The sequence below is a fragment of the Falco biarmicus genome, chromosome 13, assembly GCF_023638135.1.
Source record: "Falco biarmicus isolate bFalBia1 chromosome 13, bFalBia1.pri, whole genome shotgun sequence".
Classification (NCBI taxonomy): domain Eukaryota; kingdom Metazoa; phylum Chordata; class Aves; order Falconiformes; family Falconidae; genus Falco; species Falco biarmicus.
The window spans coordinates 9,036,274-9,061,125 of record NC_079300.1 but is presented as its reverse complement, the minus strand read 5'-3'; the positions used below and the strand labels follow the sequence as shown (position 1 = coordinate 9,061,125).

Here is a 24,852-nt window from a genome sequence, read left to right as displayed (position 1 = left end):
AACTGAAATTAATCCTAACAGTTGTTTTCTAGAAGCGTTTGAAAAATGATGGATTAACCAACTATTACAAAAGCGAGACACACATTAGCAGTGAAAAGCAGCAACTGACTGCCCCATGTAAGTATAGTGTCTCAGGATATTTACCCAGTTTAGTTTAAAAAATACACATTAAACCCAGACAAACATGAGAACCTCGGAAACTCACATACTAGCCTCTCTTCCCTGGTCATCTGAGTTACAGGTTTGTCACTTAAGCTACACGTGCTTTCTGCATAAAACCAGAGGGAAATAGGCTTTTTCAGTCTGCTACAAGGAGGTTTTCCCTGCTTAAAGTCCAGTTTGTTAGAAAGTATGAAATACTTAGAACGTGAACTTTCACCAATGCAGTTTTGAGACCTAGATTTCTTGATACCCATGACAAAGTAAAACATTTGAGCAATGTTTTTTTGCAGTGTGCACAGGGTTTGAAGGAAGATTGGCAATAGTCTTCCGTAAAGTTGAAGTAGAAAGGTACTGCTACTGCTCTCAATGGTAAACACCTACTTCATGAAAACTTTTGCTTCCTGAAAGACTACTATTTGTGACTTTACTCCAAATTTCTATACAACCTCAGCTGAATGCTCAGTGTGCTATGCCGTATTGTCTGGTTCCCTTGATGTTTACAGTGTTCTAACAAAACTGTAGAAGATACAGATCTTTTTATTTCCATCATCCTAACCTTCAGTTACTCCTCTGCATCACATAAAATATCCATTTCTTAGACAGAATCAACAGACAATGGTGAGAAAACCCCAGAAAGTGTTTTGCTCTCAATATGGTGCTGGAACATTCACAAGTATTACCACTATACTGCATAGAACTTTTTTTTTTTTAAGATGATACACAAGATAAAAGTTGAACAGACATAACGAAACTTAAGCACAGTCATTTCACAAAGAGAACCAAAAACCCCTTCTTTTTATCTTCACCTCTAGCTACAAGCTGTCCAGTCAGTCCTAGTACTTCCCTGATGCCACTGGACCTTTAGAAAAAAATGCTCATTGCCACGTGCTAAGGTACAAGTTCAGTTGCCATTCCACATTTTACTGACTGAAGTCTTTTTCTTCCAGCGTGACAATAGCTGGTGAGTTCTATCACCTATTGAAGCTGACTAAGTTGGCCTCATTTTGTGAGAGAAATACGGTTTGTCAATAGCTTTCAAAATCTGGGGTGAGCAACTAACAGTTATTACGATAAGACAAAAGCAGGCTGTTTTGATAAATTACTTTATTAACTGGAGGTAATGTGAAACTGTTTTCAGCTAGAGGCCTCATGATTATTTTTGCACAAGGTCTTTTAGACTAGGGAAAATGCAGTAGTACTGTTTACATTACTTATTTATATATCTTTTAAAGTCAGTTAAATGCTATTTGGTTTTCCACAGCTTTTAAGGTAAGGAGCAAAACTTCACTGTGTCCCGATACAGAACATCACACAGTTGTAAATTAAAGTAAGCTTAACAGCAACATAGAGCTACATCTTGACAACTAGTTCCTGTTGAGAAAAAGCCATCCTGCTTCCTCAGACCCTGAGCGCACTCCCCACGCAAAACAGGCACTTACCCACCCTGCTGCGAGTCAGCCGAGGGAGCTACACCAGCAATAAGAAGTAGTGACTGCCCCCATGAGTTACAGCTGCCTGTAGAAACATCAAGCCACATCCTCAGTTCTATGACTATTCTAGTCTTAGACAATTCTTTGCCTTAACTTCCCTGGCTCAAACAAGTTTTGCTTCTCACCTACATCACACAGGCATTATATACATTCTTAAAATCAGGTGGAAAGCACTAATTGTTTGCTGAAATGAAGTTGCTCCATAATGGAAAATCAGCAGGCCAGTGCTTAATGTAACATTTGCTACATGGAATGTAACATTTTCATGAGACGGTGAAAGTTCATGCTGAACTGAGTGACGTATAGTAGCTTACTAAATACAAACTTTCCATTTTTAAAACGAGTAACTTTCTCTGCAAGTACTCACGAAGTTGCTCAAATATAAAAGACCAACATTTATTTTTAAAGAGAGAAATAAGAGCAGTTTAAGGCCAAAGTACCAGCAAGGAAGACTAGTATGTGAAAGTAGACAAGAGATTGTTTAATAAATTTGCACAGGCATTTTCAGGGTTATGCCTCTATTAGCCAACGTGTAAAGCTGTTCCCAGGAAAAGATACTAGAGAAAATAGACATTTATACAAAATTATAAAATGCTTGTTACATGAATTATTGCTTTACAAAGGATGTAAACATCCTTTTTCTATTGGTGCTATACCAATTAATCTCTCAAAATTTCTAAGCTTTGTTAAAATGGAACTTGAATTATGCAAAAAATCCAATATAAACTTTCTACAAAAAAAAGAGTCCATCCCATTCCTGAGTATGCTAAAGCTATAAAACAGAAGGAGCACTGAGCAGGCAGCAGTTTTCACAGTAAGAGGTTTAAGGACATTTTCTTTCTACACACTGTTTCCCTCCTTCTTCATATTCTTGTTTAGAAATCCACATCTGTTGAAAAGTACCCTACAAACAAACAAACAATAAATCAGAAAACAAGTGAAGGTTAAGTGAAACAACATTAGCTTTTCCAAGGAGGAAAAACAAGCAAGTCTTTACATTAAACAGGATAAGAGGACTTGACCTGCTTAACTCCCTTTCCCTCTGAGTTTTATACTGCCAATGATTATACTAAAGACAGGACGTTTGCAGAAAGGAAAGGTGATTTCAGTCTCCTTTTCCCATACTGCTAAATGAATCCCCACAAATGATTTCAGTATGCAGTAACTTGTAGAATTAACTTCAGAATTAAGTTTCACAGTATACACGTCATTTCTAGATAGCGTATTTCAAGCCTGCACCATACTGTTAAAAACGGGGAGAATGTGGCAAGTTATTATTTGATTGGAAATGCTCATGTTGTCTTCCTTTTTTAAACAGATTCTGTTCACCTTACCACAAGGATAGACAAGATTATGATTGCTATGGTAGCACAAACTCTGCAATGCATATTTAATGCGGAATTAGATTTTTGGGTGACGGTGCTGCTTGGCATAGCAACATAGTAACACAGGGTTACTAACCAAAGAAGCCAAAATGGAACCCCCTATCCACGAGCTGAACCTCCGCTCCACTGTCGTGTTGTTCGCTATCAACTTCAGGCGCATGCTCTGAATAGAAAAGGAGATAAACATGAAAGAACAACCAGACAAATTGTAGGCTGGTGACCTTGAAAGACAAGAGGAGGACAGCACAAGGACCTTGGTGTATATACCAGCATGCAGGCGAAAAACGTCAGTTTTATTAAACCTGCAATAATGCTCATTTGCCCTGTACTTAGAATTCAAGAATAGCCATAGTGGTAGAAGAACACGTGTGACTTTTATCCTGTTTCCCAACAGGGAGCAGCAGCAAATTCTTAAAGCTAGAAATAGGGCAGGTAGAAAGCAACAATAATCACAGTATACATTATCATTTCTAACTGCATCGGGACTAAAGTGTCTTACTGTTGCTGAACTTAATTGGTCTAGTCCTTTTTGGACCCTTTCATTCATTTTGTTTTCAAAATGCCTTTGGCAATAAAATCTTTGCATTTCAATGGGTTCGTCCCCAGCTATTATAAGAAGCAGCAAATAACTACCCTTCTCAGTTTCTCATAACATTAATGATTGCAGAGTTCTACAAGTAGAACATTTTTACTTAAATACCAATATTCAAGAAATATAATAAGCTATATGTGCTCTCAAGAACATAGGTGTAAGGTATTAATACCTTAGATATCAAGTGATTTAGAAAAATACAAGTATGTTAAATCACCAGGTTTTATCTATGAGTAGGTTGAGCTGTCTGTAGAATCCAGGAAGAACAATTCCCATGACAAAGTGACAAGACCTCAGGCAGAATGACTGAATGTGCCTCTAGTTAGTCAGCAGCACTTCAGAAGAGAGGCCATCAAGGGAAACAGTGACTGTTGCTTAGGGACAATTACAGAACTTAGAATCACAATCTGAAAGTAGGAATGGAAAAGTAACATATTCAGAAAGCAGTTACAATACCTGCTGGAATTAATTTCATATAAGAAGTTTTCAAGACTTCTTTCTTTTCTTTAGAGAAAGAGGAGATTTCTTAGCCCACAGAAATCTCTTCAGCTGTTGGGTTCCTAACAAAGTTAAAGCTATGACATGTGCTCATGTATTTATGTGGCAGAAAAACAAAACGGTAATTCTATGCCAACTATGAAAGAGTTGTTTTACCGGTGGAGTTTTCTGAGACAGCTCTCTATTCAATCTGTCTGTGAAACTCTGTATTAGTGTGTTTCCTCCTGCAACGATCACGCTGCCATAGAGGCCCTAAAAAGAGAATAAGCAACCTACAATATTAACTCTGAAACCATTCTGAAAACAACTGTTTCACAGAATAGAGAGGAATGACACACAAGTACATACAATCAACAGCAATAATGCATTACTTGATGCCAACAATATTTGATTTTTTAATCACTTGAAAAAATATTTCAAGACAGCTTAATATTAAGCTATACAAGGAAGACAGAAACCATGTGATTAATGATTCTAAATGATTTTGCAGAATAGTTTCTACTAAAGAGACCCCTACACCTACAGGTATCTCCTGTAACCAAACTGTTGGTTTTCTTCAAGCTGGATGTTCTAACCACAAAGGAAAACCCACAGCACTGCAACAGTTTTCGATCTCACTAATGCTGCAGCAGGTGAACGCAAACCATGGCCTGGCTTACTAAGCCTGCCTGACATGCCAATTAAGAGGAAAATTTTTTGAAGCAACCCCCATGCAGTCTGCCTCAAATGTGAATATTTTCAAACTGAGAAAGTTAAAACATAGTTTTAAAAAGAAAGTTTTCCTTTAAAACCTCTTTTCTTCCTTTTACTCTCTACATAAGTTCCATATGTTTGGTTATGTTTAGGAAAGTATATCTGCCACACCTAAAAATCTGAAGACGAACAGTTATGAACATAAAATGCTCATCTGAAACCAATCCAATGCACATTATGCAGTGCCAGCCGCAAAATCTGGACATCAGCTATTTAAATATAGGCAGAAACACTGAGTACAAGTAAAAAAAAAATAAAAATCCTGATTTAGCATTTTGTAAGACAAAACAGTAATTGTACATATTCCTATATATGAATATGTAATACTTGGTGAATTATTCTAATGTGTTTATTGTTATCCTAGGAAATCCACACTTCTTCACTAACAGTATTCTAGTCCCAAAAAATTGTATCAACATAAAAATATCTATGCCTTAATGCCTTAAAATAGTATTTCTGACTAACACTTACCGGCCTGATGTCTATATCACACATTCCAACGCTTGTTGTGACAACATGGCTCACACCCAACATCGTGTTACCAGATAAACCCTAGAATTAAAATTAGTAATCTACACATCATCACTTCAAAGGAGCAAGGCATATAAAAGCCCTGAATTAGCTGAATTTAAAAAGTATTACCATAAACGGAGCTAAGCATTTTTAGGGAAGGGGAAAAAAAATATTCCTTTTTTTCCATTGAGCTCATCACCACCCATTTTGAACGATATTTCATCCTTTGCTTGCCCAACCCTAATAGAACACAGGCAAACTACCCCCAAGAGAACCACACAGTGTAAATACAAACATACAAATCGTGAAATTAAGAACATCATACAAAAAGAAGCCATATGAAAATCTAGTAATGTAAAGCCTTCCAGTTGCTACAGATGATAGTTGTTTTACCTTTACATTTGAAGGGTCAAACAATCCCTCAGGAATTTTTAGACGCTCAGCACCAAAGTCACAGTTGTAGCCGTTGGGGAACTCATAATGAACCGTTGGCATCTGTGCTGCTACCCTGGAGCATCAGTCAGAGAGAAACATATTAAATTGCTGTGTAAACAGGATGTTAAGTTATCTAAGTAGCATTATAAACTAAGGTTTCAATGGGAATATTGTGATTGATATGACTTACTCATTTGAGAATATTTATTATGATCTCATGCATCTGGGAATACTAAAAAACTATCACCTGGATATGCACTGTATTTCTACTTTCAGAAATTAATGTTTTTTATCTAAAAACTCCTTCTGTAGCAAAACCAGCCATCAGCAATGAACAGACTAAGCACCCCATGCACAACTGATAATTTTACAAGAAGGAAAACAGTAACATACTGTTCATCATAGGTTGAATCTGATACTTGGAGGACAGAAGCTTGGAAATCCTGAATGACACACTATGGAATTAAGAACAACATGGTTATAAGAATTTCATCTTCAATTTTATAGAATTGATACTGACTTTTTAAAGTTTTTCTAGTTCAAGAGGAAAACCTGATATACTTGCAAACAAAACCTCTTTATGGGATGCCTAGGGAAGTTTGAGAGTGGGAGAAATGACCTACTTACATTACACATGTAGTTGTGCCAAGACCTAGTGACCTGGGGTAACTTCTCTTTTCTCTTCCAATTTGCTGGTGACCCCTCACGAACTGCCTCCTGAGACAGGAGGAAACATGATCATCAGTGAACCATTTAAGCCTCTCCCCAAGCAAACACTTACTAAATAAAATTTTTTCCCACCTTTGAAGCAATCATATATGGAGGAATTATCTCTATGTTCATTTCCTGAAACAACTCCCGGCACTGCATAGTAATAAAGTCTCCTGCAAGTGGTGATTTTACAATACCTAGAAAACAAAAAGATGACTAAAAACCAAACAAAAAACCACCAAGCTGGAAAGCACTGAAATAATGAATAAACTCTCTCAACAAACTGTTTGTCAGCGAACACTGTTAGGCATTTTCTTTCCATACTTAAGGGGATACTCAGATTTAAAAACAGTAACAAAACGATAAAAGTGGAAGAAAGAGTAACTTGACCTTAATACTACAATGCTGTTACCAATGAAAATTTTTACCTTGCTGAAGTACATATCCATCATGCACTGGAATAGCAGTTGTGTGTGTTGCTCCACTATCCAAAATGAGACCTGTAGATCTCCCATTAGCAAAGCTAGCCAAAATGATTAAGGAAAATATTGTAATTTTCACTTTGTAAAAAAACACTGCCGTACAATTAGAGCATAACTAGGAATGAGGACTCTGATGTGTTATTCCTTGGCTCTACCAAAGAACTTGATGTTTTCCAGCGTGTATCATTTTTCTGTGAGGTGCACAACCTCACAGAGAGAATAGCATTTAAGTTCTATCTGTGAACTCACTTGACCTTTGGATGTACAAAGGTGAGACTTCACGTCAGTAATATTCAACAAGCTCTAATACATCCAGTTCATTTAGACTCTGAAGCTGAAAACATGTCATTAGGTTAAAATAATTACAAATATTCATCTTAAGGCTATACGAACTTCAAGCTGCAGCTACTGTATTTAGTAGCCTGGACACCTCCATTTCAGGTCTGTAATATTCTCACCCATGGTATACAATGGGAATAAAATTACAAAGAGAAAAAAAAATAGACATCGCCTCCAAGGGAAACAGTCAGATTGGGAGAACTTCAAAACTGAGATCTAAAGCTTTAAAGTTCAGAAATGGAATTTGTTTACTTCCTCCTTAGATGTTTATGGAAAAAAATAATTTGAAAGAAGAAAAGTTAGACATGCTGTTATACTGGGAATTGCCTAGAATAAGTTTACTGTAATTTCCTGGGGAGTACGGAGGGAGGTGGTGAGACATTCCAAAGGATACGCTGTTAGAACAGCGGTTTTACACAAGAAAAAAGCAGGGATGTTGTAGTGTTCAAACATCAATTCAGTCAGTTTTTCACGCTTTGCTCTAGTATTCCACTAGAAAAAAAAAATAAACCAAACCACAAATAAGTGACCAAAAAGATGTGTTTATCTTGAGGATCACTATAGCACACTAAAAGATGGTAACATAATAAAAAAGTAATTAGAATTATTATAGCCATGGTTTCAAACGATACAAAAGTTCTGGACAGATTTCTAGTAACTTACTTCTTTAGGACCTTTTTTATTCCAATTCTACTACAATCTATTAATGCTTATCTATCATACAGAATTAAAAGTGATATACATTTTTACTGTTATACTAAAAGTTTCTTTACATTTTTACCTCTCTTCCAATATCAGTCTCTCAAAGAACTCTCTGAAACAAGTAACATGTTACAAGGGGAAAAATACATGAAGTAACTTGCCCAGTTGGAAGAAAAGTCAATCTAGATTTTCCTGTTTTCAAGCTATCTTCCTACAGTTCTACTGCATGTGCACTTAATCCAGGATATATAGATCAAATATTCCAAGCCAACACATTCTGTAAGGAGAAAGTTAATGGGAACCTCTACTGACACACCCACTAAGCCATCAAACATGAAGGAACCATTGCAAATTCATCCATACTCCACAAGCTACGATTCAACACAAGAGAACAATGAAAAAGAAAATTGTTTTTCCTATGATTTAATTAAAAAAAGGCATAACTTTTGTATGGCATGTCTACCTTTTGTATTCTGACTTGAAGATCTGTTCTTCAAACAGTGAGCATGATTAAGTGACAGAAACCCTGTCTACGTATTTTCCCAGAAATTTGTATTCATCCACTTCATTCACCTTACAGGGCCATTTACAGAAACAAAGACAGAAAAATTAAAACTTCTCCATAATAATTATTTTTCTCTGTCACATAATATTAGTTGTAAGGCTGAATGAAGCATCAGATTTTCAATGGCATTTTATTAAGAGTAACTTAATACATGCAAGACATCCAAACATCTTTTTGCTTTTATTCTAGGCAGTAAGATATTTTTTTTATTTTTGACTTCTTTTCAATAAGTAAAAAACAATAACACATTCTAAATACTTTCTGATACAGCTCATGCAAACTATTTCAAAAGCCATTCTCTTCTTTGGAAGTTTTTCTTAATAACAGATTACTTTACAGAACCTGGCAAAGTACTTTAAAATTGTTATTTCTGTAGCTAGGTTTTAAATTGGTAACCAACAAGCCACTGTCAGACTCGTCCAAGGCTAATGTCTGCAGAGTCAGCAAGAAGATACCGTTAAGACTTAACACAGTGCAAAGCTGCTTTTACTCACCGGTGCTTCGGACATAAGGACAGGATGCAAACTTGCTTCAGATTTAATATGCATCTTGTAAGTGTGATCCAAAATTGCCTGGAAACTATCCCAGTCTTCAACTGTAACAACATTGAAGCAAAAAAGATTAGTTACTTCTAAGTTTTGTTCCACTTCATAAATACATAAAGGTTTTCCAATGCTTTTTATTTGTGTAGAGCTCTTGGGTCAAAAGCTATTCTCAGCAGACATACAACTCCTGTAACAGTTTCGCAGAATTATCCTCCTCTGTTACCATCATGGCTATAACGCTTCAAGTATTATGCTGAAAGTCTACCAGCACTGTAAACCAACTAGACTTCATGCAATTTGTAAACTGGGTATCCGTTCTTATGGCTTCTGTTACCATACATAGCATCTGTTTACATGAAATCAATGACTTTTCACAGCTTAGCAATGCTATTTTAAAAACACGTAGAAAAAGGCAGACCACCTACTCATTCCATTTTTTAAAGGTGAAATGGCCTCCATATTTTCCCTTGGAACTCTCAGGGCATTGGTGTCTATGTAGTAAGTCGGCCCCCCTTGTTTGCCTTTGTCACCATCTATCTCCATCAAAGTGCTGCCATTGTCCCTTTCTAGCACCACACCAATGGCTGTTGGAAAATCAACCTGTAAGGCAAAAGGTAAGCAGTAGAGAATTATTAGCATTTTGGGTGGTTTTTTTGCTCATAAATTCAGAGCTTTCCTTACACAATACAGTCAGAACAAGAACCAGCATATTCTGTAAACTTTTAAGTAACAAACAAGACCTAAGGCATAAACTGATGTTACATTTCCATTGAGTCTGACAGATTCTCACCTTTGGACAGTCCTCGCCCGCATAGCCTGCTCTCACTGTATACGAGCCAATGTCAAAAACAAGAGCCCCAACTTCATCTGAAAAGATTGTTAATGAAGAGGCAGTGAATGGTTATTACACTATACTACAACCCCGACCTTCCCCTGCCCACCGTCTGTTTTGCTTGCATAAGAAGAAAAGCAAGCCAGGCATCTTTTTCAAGGCAAGGAGAAAAGTATTTGTCCAGAACTCCAGTCACCAGAGCGCTATTAGAAGACTGCAGATAGGTGCTAACTGGAACATTGTGATACCTTCCTTTGGCATAACTAAAGGGGAATTTTAACGGAAGAGGGAGCACATAGTTGCATCCAAGTAGATTACAAGATAAAGCTTTTAAGAAGCACTAACTTCACTGTCACACGAAGCCGGGTGAGCCCAGACCTCCCGGGGTGATCAGAATTAGAATGGTGGGCCTGCAAACACCGACTCTGTCAGTGAAGGCTGCCACACCACGAAGCGCCCTCATCCCCGTGGGCCCCGATCCTCGCTGAGGTGCTCTGCGTGTCCTAAAGGAAACCCAAGTCTGAAACAAAACACCCGGGCTTTAAGCTCTCAGGGAAGGCTGCGCACAAGCGGGAGGAAACTGCCGCCCAGCTCCCCAGGCGCGGGGCTCCCCTCAGGCCACCGCGCACCCGAGCAGCGCTAACAGCCCCGGGTCACGGCTCGGCCGGTCTCCGGGGGAAGCACCTCCGCGCAGCGGACGCCGGCAGGGACACAAACAAGGCCTGCCGCTGCGTCCTCTCCCTCACGCACGCTGCCACCGCGTCTCTAGGAAGCGGGGGCACCAGGAGGGCCCCGGCCTGGCCGCGGGGCTGTGGGAGAGCCGGGCCGCGGCCCCCCGCGCCGGGGCCTGAGGGAGGCGGGAAGCGCCCAGCGGCGGCTTGCACGCGCCGCCTCACGGCACTGCGCCGAGCGCAACGGTCGCAGGGCGGGGGAGGGGAGGACAGGACGGGCGAGCGAGGCGGCGCCGCACTCACCTCCCCCGTACACGCCGCCACTCATGGCTGCCGCTGAGCCCGCGCCGCACTGCCCAGCCCCGGTGTCCGCCGGCTCCTGTCCTCAGCGATCCGGCAACAATAGCGCTTTCGCCCCTGTCTCCACGGCCTACCCCGCAGGCCGCCGCCTTCCCGCCAATAGCAGCACCGTGGCCGCCCACCGCGTCGCGTCGCGCCGCGCACGCCCCGTCGACCGCCCGCTCGGGCACGGCGGCCAATCGCGGCCGGCGGAAGGCGGGGCCATGCCGCGGACAGCCAATCATGAGGCAGGAAGCGGAAGGCGGGCAAGCGAGCGAGAGAACGAGCAGGCGTAGGTGCGGTGCGTGCGGGAGCGGCGGTGTGAGGCGAGTGGCGAGGTGGGGAGGTGTGAGGAGCGAGCTGGTGAGGCCTGGGAGCGCAGATGGGGTGGGGGGGGTGGGTTGAGGGGAAGGCTGCTGCCTTCGGTGGACTGGGGAAAGATCGCTTCGGAGTCCTGAAGGCTTGTGGGGTGGGCTTGCTGCCGCATAGAGGGGATCTGGAGGAGCGGGGTGAGAAGACAGTCTCTGGGGGAGAGAGGCCGGCAGTGGAAGGGAGTTACTGTAGCTGGGCCGTCCCCGAGTCCTTCTCCTGCTACTGTCACTGCTCCTTTGGGCTCTTCCATTGAGAATAAAAAGTGTTTAAAAGTGTATCTTGATGTCCCAACCCTTTGTTGTTCCTTTCTCGCTTGGGGCACTCCTTTGCTCCTCAGACCCTGGTCCCTGATCCCTGAATCTTCCTTGTCTGGATAGCTGGGCAGTTCTGATTTTGCCAGGTCAGCTGCCAGCTTAGCAGTTGAACTTATAATTAGGATTTGAGATTGCCTTGTTGTCATCAGAGTTCTCAGCCAAACCTGGTGTTCAGCCAGAGCAACTGGAGAGAGGAAACTATAAAGTTGGAATTAAAGGAAACAAGAAAAAGAGATGTCAGGCATAACCAGCAGTTGGCATTACAGAAGGCTAAAATTCTAACTGGAGAACAGGGGAATTGGCTTAAAGTGCAAGCATTCCTGGTGTGCACCTTTTTGAATTCCTGTTATGATAGTTGTTTTGGAGGGGATGGGAAGCTGGTTTGGGGGGGGGGGGAGTTGTGTTTGTCATACTGTAATCATGAATGTTCTTTTCAAGTTCACATAAGATGTATAGCGTATTTCTGTAATGCCGTAGTGAGGATCTCCAAGTGATTAATCAAGATTTAGTAAGCATAATACAATGACATTTTATTTATTAGCTTTACATTTACCTATAAAGTGTTACATAGCATAAGGAGTGAACTTAATAGCAATTATTGGACTAAATAATAAAAAAGTGTTTCTTATATTTTCACTGTAAGACAAAAATTACTGCTATGAGTCTCGCTTTGTCTTAATTTGATAGGGAGTTCAGAACTTCGTACAAAGCTTTGGGTTTTTTTTTTAAGTTGTAGCTTAAGTTTCAATTATATCACCTTATTTACACTGAATTTAATCAAAGAGAGATAAAATTTACATTTGGTGTATCCAGTAGTTTTATTCAGGAAGTTTTTAAAGTTGATGCTAATAGAACACATTATTACAAATTTCAGCAAACCTTATGCTAGTGAAGGAGAAAAACAGCCTAGATGACTGTGTTTAGACTATGGTTCCCAAGATGCTGCAGTTAATGTTAGGCTGGTGACCAGCAGTCCCCCTTTAAGCCTCATCCTGAATTAAAACACAGGAAAAACAGTAAAATCCAAGAGTAAGGGACAACCAGTTGGGTAGGGTTTTTGAAGCACAATTATGAGAATATCAGGAGGTGACTGGACTTGCTGACTCTCAAAGGCAAGGAATTTAATTTGACACACAGTTTGATTCTCTGTTTCTTTAATGAGCAATCTGCATAATTTTATTGTTCACTTAAGAAATCAGAAGGTTTTACATTTTATAGATGTATTGCATTATAACTGATATAGATGCTAGCATTAGGAAGATAAAAAAATACTGCGGTTTCACTAACTGTACCTCATAAAGGTAGTGCACCTCAAATTTGTATTATGAAATCTTTTAAAGTTGATGTGTTACGATTTCCAGTATGTGGCACTAATACTCAAGGTAGAGTGCTTTGAGGAGGAGGAATTTAACTGCGGCTAGGAAAAGCAGTTCAGAAAATTTGGAATTACAATGCCAGGTCTTCATTTAGCTCCTGATCATACTTTATTTTGTAGTAATGGTTCATTGTATTTGTATGATATAAGTCAGATCCTGCTCTCTGCACAAGACCTGCTTATGGTTGATCTGCAACCCAGAAACAAACACAGCATTCTGCTGCTTTATTTTTCTTCAACACAGAAAAATCCCCAGTGATGCCATCAGAAAATGCATGCCAGGATAAAGAGGCTTGCGGCTGTGTGAGGCATGCCTGTACTTGACTCATCTTTACTGCTCCAGTGGCTGATCGGGACCAGTTGCAAGAACTGCAAGGTAATGTGCACTGAATATCATGCTGATATCTAGAAGCCTCAGGATTTATTAAGCATAACAAAATAAAGCGAAATCTGTGTAATCCTCAAGAAGCCTGGAGGATATGGGGAAGGAAATTTAAACTTAAAGCTCTCTAGGTCTTACTTTTCTCTGCCTTGCACTTCTATAGGCATTTGCACCAGTGGAAGGTGTGTAGAACATAATTGCTGTTGTTTTACAGTGACTTTGCTTTACAGCATTGTGGATAACTGTACAGAGTTTAATGCACAAGAGAAATAGACTCCAGGCATCTTTTTTCAGCGGAGTCCAACCTTGCTTAAAGAGATGCAAATCTAGGATTATTTCAGTGAATTCCTGCACATCATCCTATGTTTGCATAAGAGCAGGTGAAGTCTAGGATTTTGCCACAACTGTTCATAATGTACCCAAATAATTTTTGGGGTTTTTGAAGTATTTTTGCTTAGTTACCTCAGAAGCAAGGATAGAAACTGTAGTAGATAGAAACAGTGAATATTATCTAGGTTCCCATATTGGTATAGATGAACATAGTATCTCGGCAGGAGTTGTTGGTGCAGGTATAATGCAAACAATGTGCTTTTCATGGGACTTTCACGTGCTGATTTACTGTATGTGATATGGTATATAACTCAAGAGCCAGACATGAACATAAATTGTCCACAGGAATAAAGGAAAGAATAATTTTCTAAGTGAGGCATGAATCAAGACACGAAATGATGACGTTTACTAGTAAGCAAAAGTTAATTTCGTCAGTGATAGCCTGGAGAATCTGAAGCTTCCTGATTATTGCTTTGAGGTTTTTAAACTTCATTGAGATGTACTTGTTTCAAGCAAGCACATTCACCTTTTTGGTAATACAAAGCAAAGTAGGAAGTGACGGATATGTCAAGCCAAAACTGAACAGTGATTTTGTTTCTCAACAAGCTGCACTTCCCCACTGGGTGGCTGATGGCCTTTTGCTTTTGAACAGTGTCATGCAACTGCCAGTCAATCTCCCAGACTGCAGTGCCAGCCTTTAAATGTGGCAGAAGACGGGCTGTGACAATGGATTATTCGTAACGTCTGTGTTCCTTCTTGTTTCTTGATTGCAAAATGCATGTCAGAGGTTTTGTTTTTCTTATTTTCAGAAGAGGTCTTGAATGTTTATGTGAACTAAAAAAGCATCTGTAGATGAAAAAGCAAAATAATCATTAATACTCCTTCACTCAAGAGCTTTGTATGACCTCTCATCTTCCCACTTTCTTTCCTAAAGTACTTGGGTACTTAGTCAATTTTAATACTTCCCTTCCTTAAAGGGATGCCGTGAGTATAAATGTACTATCAAAGTCCCTCTGCAAAGCAAGGGTTAGAATCCAAACTAAATGCAAAACCTCACTAAGGGGCCTCAACATTTCCACACCTAACCTTTTGGTCCTTACCTTAGGCTGGAATCCAGGTGCTGACTTAATGCTTTGTATAAAATGTACCAAAGACAGGCACCTTAACCTGGATTTACAACAGCATAACCACTGTACAGGATGTTTGGGCTTAGTGGTTGAAAATGCTGAGGAGAGGACATATGTCTGAAATCTTTCAGTGACTCCAGCAAGGCAGTCACGGGAATGTATGTTCCAGCTTTGGAGCTTGTGTGTTTAACTTGTCCTTTTGTAAAAGACTCATGACTCGCTCTTATTTTAGAACATGCTTGAAGGAAGAGGTAATGGTGCTTGCTGTTAATGTACAGTCAACTTCCCATCACCAGTAGATGGCCTGACTAGTTTTTGGAGAGGGGGTTAAAAAAAGAGAATTCATGCTGAGATTCAAGCTGACTGGCTAGAATAATAGTGGCTAGGATACACTGAAGAATGGAGGAAAACCCCATGTAATATTAGTGCTGCTTTATTGTTCTGAACTGTAAAGAGTTTCTGTGTAACCAAATTGGAGGACTATAGAGCACTTCCCTTGTTTAGCTCGGGCATAATATGAATTCACAGAGCCAGACTCGGTGTGCAGGTGGTACAGCAGCATTTGTCTGGAACTGGTTCTGAGGTAGTAGGTCTGCTGGGTAAAGGCAGCCCTTGCTGGAACTTAAGTGTGCCTGTATCGCCCTTTGCAAATTAGTCTCCTGTGTACATCTGTCTCATTTGGGTCAGATCTGGCAGAACTAACTGTTTGAGGCTTAGTGCTTGGTCTGTCGTCGTTTTGGATTCTTGCAGGGCTTATTTGCTTGGCAGCTGGGCCAAACCTGACCTGGCTCAGTACCTCTCATCTGTAGAAACAAAGCCACTTACAGTTGTGAAGCCAGCTTAGCCTGATAAACAGATCTTTGTGTCAGCAGAGCCTTACCTTATATGAGGCATTCTGATCCCCTGCGCTTCGCACTGCTAGAATGGAAGTTTGGCTATAATCGCTGAGCAGGTAGCGTGGAGCGTACAGATCTGTTTCTTGGTCAGATGCTCTGTCTTCAGCCTTGCAAGGTTCAAATTCCCATTCCCTACTTTCCAGGAGGGTGCTGTGTTGCCTCACTAGCAGTTTCAAACTGTGACACCATGCAGCTAAGAATCATGGCTCTGTGCAGCCAGAGGTAAGGAATCCAAAAGGAGAGCCTCCTGATTAACCGGCTCCTCTGAGGAGAGCCCTGAGTCCCTGTTTCTGCATATGCATTCTGTATTGGGTGAAATAAAGCAGTCTTGGGAGCAGAGATGTAGGGGTGTGGTAATCAGTGATCTTACAGGAGTTGTGATACTTTTTGTGGTACCTTTTTGGAACCCTGTTAGGCTTGAAATCTTGGCTTGTTTTACTATACAACTATACTGTACAGTGTTTATTCTACCACCAGGAGAGGGCATAGGCAAAGCAGGGGGCAGACACTGGCAATTAACATCATTGTACTAGGTTTTGGAATACAAACTAAAGTAGCATTATTTTTACTGGGTTTCAAAAAACAGGCCATTGGCTTGATTTTCTAGATGTGTCTATTATTGTATCACAAAAAAAGAGATTGTAATAAACTTAATTATTAAACGGTAGTGAGGAAAAATAATAGCGTGTTTGCTGGATGGGTGTTTGCAAAGAGATTGTCACTTTTTTCTTAAATTCATTCAGGTCATTACTATGAGAAGTATGTACTCTGTCATTCAAAATGAGTATGTAGAGCAGTGCAATTGCACTGCAGCAAGAAGTCTGATGCAGAAAAGAGTGTGCTTTTATTCAGGAGACGTCGATTTATGTGGGGAGGCTTAGGATTGTGGTGCTTTATCTGAATACTTATTCACAGAAAATCAGTATTCTAGGGCAGTCATGCTACCACTGTTCAAAAGTATCAGCTGCTAAATTACAGCATCAGTACACATCTGTATTAATACACTCCATTTTAAAAAATTGTTGTGGTGGTAGATAAGATCTTTGCATTACTTGATGATCGTTGAAATTGCTGTAACAGATAAGTTTGTAACATTTTTAGTAATTATTATAAGAACTCATTTTTATATCACATGCAAATTTGTAATCCCTTTTCTTCCACTTACATGGTTATCTTGAAGTCAGATTCTTCTCTCTCACCACTTTTACAATGAGATAATGAAATAAAAAGTGTCTTTTATTTCAGTGCAGCAGAATTGTAGCCAAGAGGTGTATCAGGCCCAAGACATCATCCTTGCAAGTGAAACTGAAAGGAATCAGTGTTTCCAAGTGTTGTCAGAAAAAGATGTGGTACAGTGCAGAATTTGACAAGATCTGCAGATGATGAGCTTTCCTTGAGTCCTGATACCAGGTTATGTGGGTGGGTAGCCTTCATTATTTACTCCTTTATATGAAAATTAGCTATGGCATAGGTAATATTGGCTAGAAGGGTGGTCAGGGATGTTCTTTTTTGCAGGACACAAAGAGCATATAAGAACACCACTCCATGATAGTCCTGGTAATTTGTATTTATTAAGTTTTTAACTATAGAAGGCTTGTAAGGGGAGAGTTTTATTATCAGTCATGATACTTGTTTTCTTTGAACAACCAAGAAAAAGGGATAGAAAACTATCACTGTGGAATGCTTGTGGTACGGAAGAACTAATGTGAGCAAGTCTCGGGTGTTTTTAAACTTGTGCTTTTAGGAAACTGGGTTTATGCTATCTTTTTGATTGTTCCCCTGGTTTATAAGGTTGCAGCATAAGCTGTAGTATAGTAGTTGACAATAGGTAATCCATCTAAAACACAGGCTGCATGAATATCTTTATCCTTATTAAGATAGGATAGAGCTTTGATCAGAAACTTCTGCTTTTTGAGACACACAAAAGAATCCAAACATGAAACCAAGTCTTTTAAAGTATATTTCTCAGAAGCTGCTTATTTTCAGTGACTTGTTTAGATCTGCCTTCAACGAAGTTGTGAACACAGTTTCTCTGAGTGTATGCTAGCACCTTCATGCTCGCTGCTGCTAGCACAGGGATAGCCAGTCCTAGATACTTAAGATCTGTGTTGCTTACTAGAAGTTCTAGTGCAGGCTGTGTCACCTACCAGAAGTATGGTTTGATTGACTTAGTAGCTGATGTTTAATCTGAACTACCACCTCTGAAAGAAGTCAGCTGAGACTGCAGTTATCACCATCATTGGTGGCCCATAGGACCTTGCCTTGTATTGGAGTGGTTGGACTTGCCGCTGTCCTTTCTTGTCAGAACTCCTCCAGTTTTCTTGCCCCAGGGTTCCCCAGCCAAGGTGGTTGTCACCTCTTGGAATATTTTTGACACATAGTTTATGGGTTCAGGAAAGACTGATCTGAGTCGCAAAGGTGCTAGATGACAAATGCTGAAACTGGAAAAAAAGATGGAGCGAGGGTAATGAATTGCTGGTTTTGGATGCATCTGTGTTAAAGAGCAGACTGTGTCTATGAATTTGATAAAAATTGAGTACTAAAGGATACTAACAGCAGTATGTTTGTATTTAGATGTCTGTGTTTTCTGAATGTTAGTACTTTCTGTTCCTTAGTTTATCTCATTGAATTTCACTGTAGTAGCATTCTGTAGTTTCTGCTACGACGGAATGTTGTTGTCTTTCAGTACGGACATCCTTGACATCAGCTAGTCTAGCTGCAATATCACTAATGGAGGAGCACAAGGACACTAATAATGGGTTTGGCATCATCTGACAAGGCACACGTCTGTCCTTCTAGAAGGACAGAGAAAGAAATATTATTTTGCTTACTCAACAGTGTATTGTTCAAAATCATATTCATAGCTTAGGAAACAAAACTTCACCCCTTCCTGATGTTTACATGACATGACAGTGTAAGGGCCTTTAACAGTTTTTTTGTTTGTTTGTTTGTTTTCTGTAACTCTCTGGCGTGTAGTGCATTTGCTTTGCTAAAACCTGGGCTCATTTTCTCCAGCTAAAGAGCAGACTGGGGTAGACATACCTAAGAGGAAGGACCGAACTTGGAAAGTAAGGAAAGGGCCCTCTGTGATTGTCTTTTATGCGTGACTACAGGCATGTTTAAGTGGCTGGATTCTTCAACATGAGGCATTTCACAAGCATTTAAATGGTTGGTCCAGAAAAATGCTGAAGACTTGTAACTCCCACTGACTTGAGTGAGATGATCCTTTCCTGGGATGAATCATTTAGAATAAAATTAGTAATAACGTACTTATCAGATGATTCATGTCTCCAATCTTTTTTTTTTTTTTTACTATACTGACCAATTTTTCGTTTTCTAATGTATTGGCAAACTTTATCAATGTGTAGAAAGGATTCTTTAAGGATTGGCAACCTAGTTTTCCATCGGGCACTACATATGTTAGACTCAGCAGCACAATTGACACAGTGTCATGAAATGGATGTAAGATTCTGTCATTGTGCCTCTCCTAAGACTCCATTAGAAGCCTTATTTCCTGATGCAGCTCTGCACCCATGTCTTCCCCTTCTCTCTATTCATTGACTGGATTTGTCCCTGTTGGGCTGCCCAGAACATTCAAATGAGTCAGTCTCACATGCTGATACGGTTGGATATAATAAAAACAGATGAAGGTTTCGTTAAGACCGCCTATTTGCAGAAACTCAGAAAGTTTTTGTATATTCAAAAATACTTTCTGGTCTTACTTCTAATAACATTTAATATAAAATATGTCCATGACAGACTGCACTTTTTTTTTTTAAAAAAGCAGGTTTGGAAACACTGATGGTAAGATTTTTTTGTTCATCTGTGGTAATGAGAGGAAGGTTGGTGAAAAGTTTGTAGTTGGATCTTAATTTCTGCAAAGGGTAGTTGTGAAAAAATTAGCCGCTTAGGTTTGGACCATCAAAGAGAAGATTTACAGAAAGCATAGAGTATGCATTGGCCACCTACATATCGCTGAACTTTGCCTTTTGAGGTTTCTAAACACAAAACAGTGCTTGCTGTCCTCCTGTCAGGAAAAGTGTAATATCAGAGGTAATGTTACACTGAGGTTTCACTTTGCTCAGATCAAGATAGCTCTGTCAATTATAACCCAGAAGAACATTTGCTAGTATGATGTCAAAGTTTAAATATATTAAAAATTAGTTGTCTTCAGCAAATAAATAAAGTACACCTAATCAAGCATTATCTTTCGGATATCTTTTCTGTTCATTACTTGTTTTGTCATAAAATCCAGTCGCTTGCAATGGCTCATTCAGCCTTTTTGGAAAATTGTCATGATACAAGTGTACTGCCTTCTGGATTGCAGGGGGATAGTAGATTTTGAAAATAATAAACATGAAGCCCTTTCTTATATAAACCTTCTCAGTGATGGCACTGAAAGCTCTTTTTAAAGGAGGCAGAATCTTCATTGTTGTACAGCTGGGGAAACGTGAGAACTCTCCAGCAAGCTAGTAGGATAGCTGAGTTAAGTAACTTGGGTCTTCTTAAATCTCACTCCCGTGCTCTAGTCGTGAGGACAATCAGGAGGCCTTGCTGCTGATGTGGTTACATTTTCTCTCAGGTAGATGGTGATTCTGTATAGATCTAACACTGGAAACAAGTGGAAAAAGAATGAGTAAAGGTATTTGTCTTCCCTCTTGTTACTCTGTTTCCAAATTGTGGAGCTGGTCAAGATTCAGTCAAATCTCCAGTCAGGCCAACAGCAACCAGTGTAAGGCTAATTCATGCGTAGTGTCACTAGACTGTTTCCAGGTGCAGAGGAATGGTGCAGCAATGTCATGCCTTTGCCACACCCTGAAACGGAGGGGCTCTGCATGTTGCTGCATCTGTAAGGAAATCTCGCTATTCCAGAGCAACTGTTCTGATAAAGATTTTTCCCTTACATCAACTCCATTATTTGGTGGAGCAGTACGTGTATTTCTCTGTACAATTATCAGTTGAGAGTCTGGCTTCTGTTACACTTAGAAAATCGTGGTTTTTAAGAGGATTTCTTTGGTAGAAATGTATATGCTGCACTTAACAGGCTGATTCTTCCTACTGTTATAGTTTTTTTGCTCTTGAAAGACCTGGATGTAATTTTTTAACTTAGGTATTGGCAAAGCTTCTTGCCTTTATTCTTGTATAAACAAGCTGGGCCTCTAAAGCTCATTTATCCTCTTCTTCAAGGACACCTACGTTTGAATGCATCTAAATTTCAATGAATGCTAAATTTTACTCCAAAAAGTTTTAGCTAATTGAATTTAGGCAGCTAGGTGCAGAAATATCCTAGGTGCAGCTGCTGGTTACTTCTATTTCATTTCAGGTTTGAAGTGGGGCAGAGTTCAAATACATCTAATGTTTTTTCTTCAGGAGTTCAGCACTAAACTCAGTAGTCATGGTAGAGCCATTCCCATCCACCTTTTACATAATAGCTGAGTGGTTAGAGCAGCTACCTCAGTTCACTTACTTCCTCAGTTGTTCTTATTTCATCTCTGAGAATTGTGCCCTTTCCTTTAGGTTATAAAATGCTCTGAGTGCTAATGCTTTCCAGTATGCTTTTTGAAAGTTGGCTTATATGCATTTAGGAATCCAGAAATCCTAATGTCCGAAGAAAAGCAAGTAAAAGGATGCCTGATCCTGAACTGTAAGTGGTAACATATGTGAGCAGGGGTGGAAGTTGCTTTTCTTGGGCTTTGTACCCAGAGTTCCTTCAGTTTTACTTAGTGGTGTAGAGAAGAGCGGTGCAAACGCTAGAGAATCTCAAAGCAGATTTCCTCTTTATCTTGCTTGATTTTTTTTCCATCTAATTGTGGAAGAATTAACCACACCCACATTTCTCTAACTTTGTGTTGCACACATCATAGTGTGGTCAAATTCACTGTGATCATGCTGTGCAAAAATAAAACACTTTTTAATTTTTTCTCTGATATTTGGCTAGAATTGTGTCATCTTTGGGCAGAGTATAGTTATCAGTAACACTAAATACAGCTGCTAATGTGTTTATTTCTAATGATGTAAACACAAGAACTCGTACAATTTGTACAAATGCATTGTTGGGAAAAATGAGGGTATGAAAGCTAATGTGAGTAAATATATTAATAAGTAACTTTATGTAAGAATAAATAAAGTGGAAAGGAATAATGAACAATACAGCTGCTCTTGTCTGAATACCACTGTGAGCTATTTTAATGGGAAATTTTAACAGGGTTGAAGAAAAGAGAATAAAACTGATGTCTGAATTATTAAAATAATCAGAAACCAATTTGCTTCAATTGAAGACTTAAAGATGCTCCCAATGCTTTGATTAAGAAAAAAACTGGAAACTTTTGTATTCACCTTGGCAGGCATATCTGCAAAATGGAAGGTCCCTTGTGCTGCTCTGAAGCCATTTAATGCATATATGAGCATGGATTCTCAGAACTATCTGTAATGCATATAGTGCTTTCTGCTCTCAGTGGCTTTTTTCCCACTCTCTTTACGTCATTTGCCATTTGTGAGGGTTGCCAGGGTAATGACCAATCATCCCTGGAGAGATGCCTGCTAGTAAGGACAACATAGGCTTTCTCTTTTTTGGTATTCTGCAGTATGTATTTGAGAGCTATTCTAGCATCAAGATTGCAGAACTTTTGTTTAGTTAGTAGGGAGTGAAAGTTTACAGAGTATGAAATAACAGCTTACAACTATTGAGGTAAGTGAGGATTCTTCTTTTCTATTTTATTAACAGCTCTGTCTAGATTTATTCAAAACACTGAGTATCGTTACCATTATTTTTTTTTTGCTTTATGTGTAGCTGACCTTGAAATTAGTAATAGCAGGGAGGTTTTGCCTAATTTGAACAATGAAATCTTAGTAGTGCTGCATATACAGCAGGTCAGGATTTTATTCTCTTCATAATTATGAATCCCACAGCCTTTCTCACCACTACATTCACCATACACATCCACTCATCCCAAAAATATTTTCAGAAGAATTAATCAAAAACAAAAAAAGCCCACAGTGTGTTGTAATGCAGATTACAGAGCATTAACTGTGGTTGCCTCTAAGGCAAATGGGAAGTTCTGAATAGTCTTCATTGTACTGTATGTATATAATAGGCCACATCGACTGGAAACTGAAAATCTGGAGTTGAGCCCTAATCTATAAGATGTTGAACATGATGAACTACTATCGTTTTTAAATTTTGTCTATTTAAATAGACATTTGCAGGCTCATAGGCTAACTCTTTGCTTACCTGTGGGCAATAAGAAAATAGAGCCTCCAGATTGCAGCTTTTTCTTTTTTCTGGAACTGATCCTGTCAGTGGAAGCTGGTGGTAATAAGTGCCTTGCAGAATGAGCCCACATCTTGTTCTTTTGCCTGTGAGGGCACATAAATAATATATAGGAAAGAAGGCAAATAACATCCATTTGGAAGCTCCCAGTAACCTCAGAAGCTTCTATGAAGTATTTACATGTAGTCTGGACTATGACACATATAACTGAAGTGGCTGGTTTGGGGTTGTTTATTTTTGTTGCTGTTTTAAATGAACTACATTTTAATTATTTTAGTCAAGAACATGTTTGTTGGTACAGTTCCCTGTTTGTGTGCTGGCTTCCTGGGAGAAAGGGACAATTGACAAGGTTGTTGTATCGTTTTGCTGTAGAATTTCTAACGTATCAAAGTTCATAATAGTAACTGTTTCATCAAAATAACTGTTTGCTGCTCAATATATTTGCACCTACGCGTGCGCTTCACATCCTGGCAATCTTATATGCTGGGATGGGCACAACATGTATTAACGAGAGTAAAGCACATGTATTTATTTCACTCTTATTTCCTTCTTATTGCAAATACATAGAGAGTGTGGGTTTGACTCACATGTTTCCCCAGTGGAAATACACATTTGGGGCATTTCATTTAGCATGGTAAATCCCAGTTGCTAAATTTTAGATGTTACTATGCATTCAGATGTGTTTATGATAGCTTTGCATTATCCAAACAACTGGAGCACATCAGTGAGTCTGGATGTGTATATGTGAGAGAGAGAATTGAGAGTGACAATTTTAGTCTGAGGTGAAAACGATCTTTTCATCAGGCTGTTGAGAAAACATGTTTGTTCAGAAAGTAGACCTGTTTCCTCTTTTTAAAAATTGTTACTGGGGTTTTTTGACATCTCTGTTCTGGATATTACTTTCAAGCAGTGTAAGATATGAATAATAGCTAAATGCTTACACTGGAAGAAAAAATCAGCTCAAAGAAAATTTACCATTATCTAAAGTTCCTAGTTTATCAGTATTCCATACGATTCCACCATTTTTAGTAATCTTGGAAGTAAACCACAAGAAGATAATTTTGGTTTTTGTATTATTCTACATGGTGTCTTCTGACAGAAAAATAACATGATGACAACTAGATAAGGCATGTTAATTAGTAAAGTAGGTTTTCAAGTGGGAGATCCAGAGGTAAACCTTTCTGGAGAAGATGGTGGGTAGCAAGCCTCAGTATTTATCTTTCTGCTCACCTTTTTCCTGTCTGTTCGCTTCTCCATCTCTCTTTCCAACTTGAAAATGGTCTGTGAATGTATTATGCAGATAACAGCGTTTACTTTTAGACAGTGGGACGGAGAGAGAGAGAAGCTGAAAGGAGGAGAAGGAAATGAAGGCAATGCATTGTGAGTTGTTCTCAGTATAACGTCTGTCAACAATTAGGGCAAGGTATTTGTAGCTCCAAGGCGTGAGGCAGGAGATAGGCAGTTCAGCCGCAACAAGTCTGAAAAATCAGGAGGCAAACAGCCTGGAAGTAATGAAGAAAATCTGTAAGGTTAGGTGGAACTAAGTGGTTTTAGTGGTGCTCGTACTGGGAGTGAAGTAATCTAAGCAAGTGAGAGCTCCAGGGAGCAAGCTCGGAAGAGACAGTGTTCCTACCGCATCTCAATGAAGCTGGTAATGCAGGGTTTGGGCTGGTAAGCTGGGGAGGATAGGCTGGATAGAGACAGACACTCAAGTTTGAAATACAGTATTTGCCCATGACACAGTGTAAGTGCTGTTGTGCAATTTGACCCTT

At 39.5% G+C, this 24,852-nt stretch overlaps 2 protein-coding genes across 3 annotated transcripts in view; one reads left to right on the top strand and one right to left on the bottom strand.

Annotated features, from left to right (window-relative positions):
• Nucleotides 1-1,249: 1,249 nt before the first annotated feature.
• ACTL6A (actin like 6A) lies at nucleotides 1,250-11,162 on the bottom strand. 2 transcript variants are annotated; one of them, XM_056358830.1, is made up of 14 exons: nucleotides 10,979-11,162; nucleotides 9,963-10,039; nucleotides 9,598-9,772; nucleotides 9,122-9,222; nucleotides 7,755-7,852; nucleotides 6,968-7,062; nucleotides 6,630-6,736; nucleotides 6,456-6,545; nucleotides 6,222-6,283; nucleotides 5,787-5,901; nucleotides 5,352-5,432; nucleotides 4,284-4,379; nucleotides 3,114-3,200; nucleotides 1,250-2,556 (listed from the first exon to the last, which is right to left on the bottom strand). In XM_056358830.1, exons 1-14 carry the CDS (start codon nucleotides 11,001-11,003, stop codon nucleotides 2,476-2,478), a joined length of 1,290 nt encoding a protein of 429 aa, XP_056214805.1. In that variant the 5' UTR covers nucleotides 11,004-11,162; the 3' UTR covers nucleotides 1,250-2,475. The 2 variants fall into 2 exon arrangements, with proteins under 2 accessions (XP_056214805.1, XP_056214806.1); XM_056358831.1 differs by lacking the exon at nucleotides 10,979-11,162 and adding an exon at nucleotides 10,350-10,876.
• Nucleotides 11,163-11,292: 130 nt separating this feature from the next.
• GNB4 (G protein subunit beta 4) overlaps nucleotides 11,293-24,852 on the top strand; it is a 78,147-nt gene continuing 64,587 nt past the window's right edge. Inside the window, exons 1-2 of the mRNA XM_056358956.1 lie at nucleotides 11,293-11,377; nucleotides 13,320-13,451. The gene's annotated coding sequence lies outside the window, so the exon portion shown is untranslated. The remainder of the gene's footprint in view (nucleotides 11,378-13,319; nucleotides 13,452-24,852) is intronic.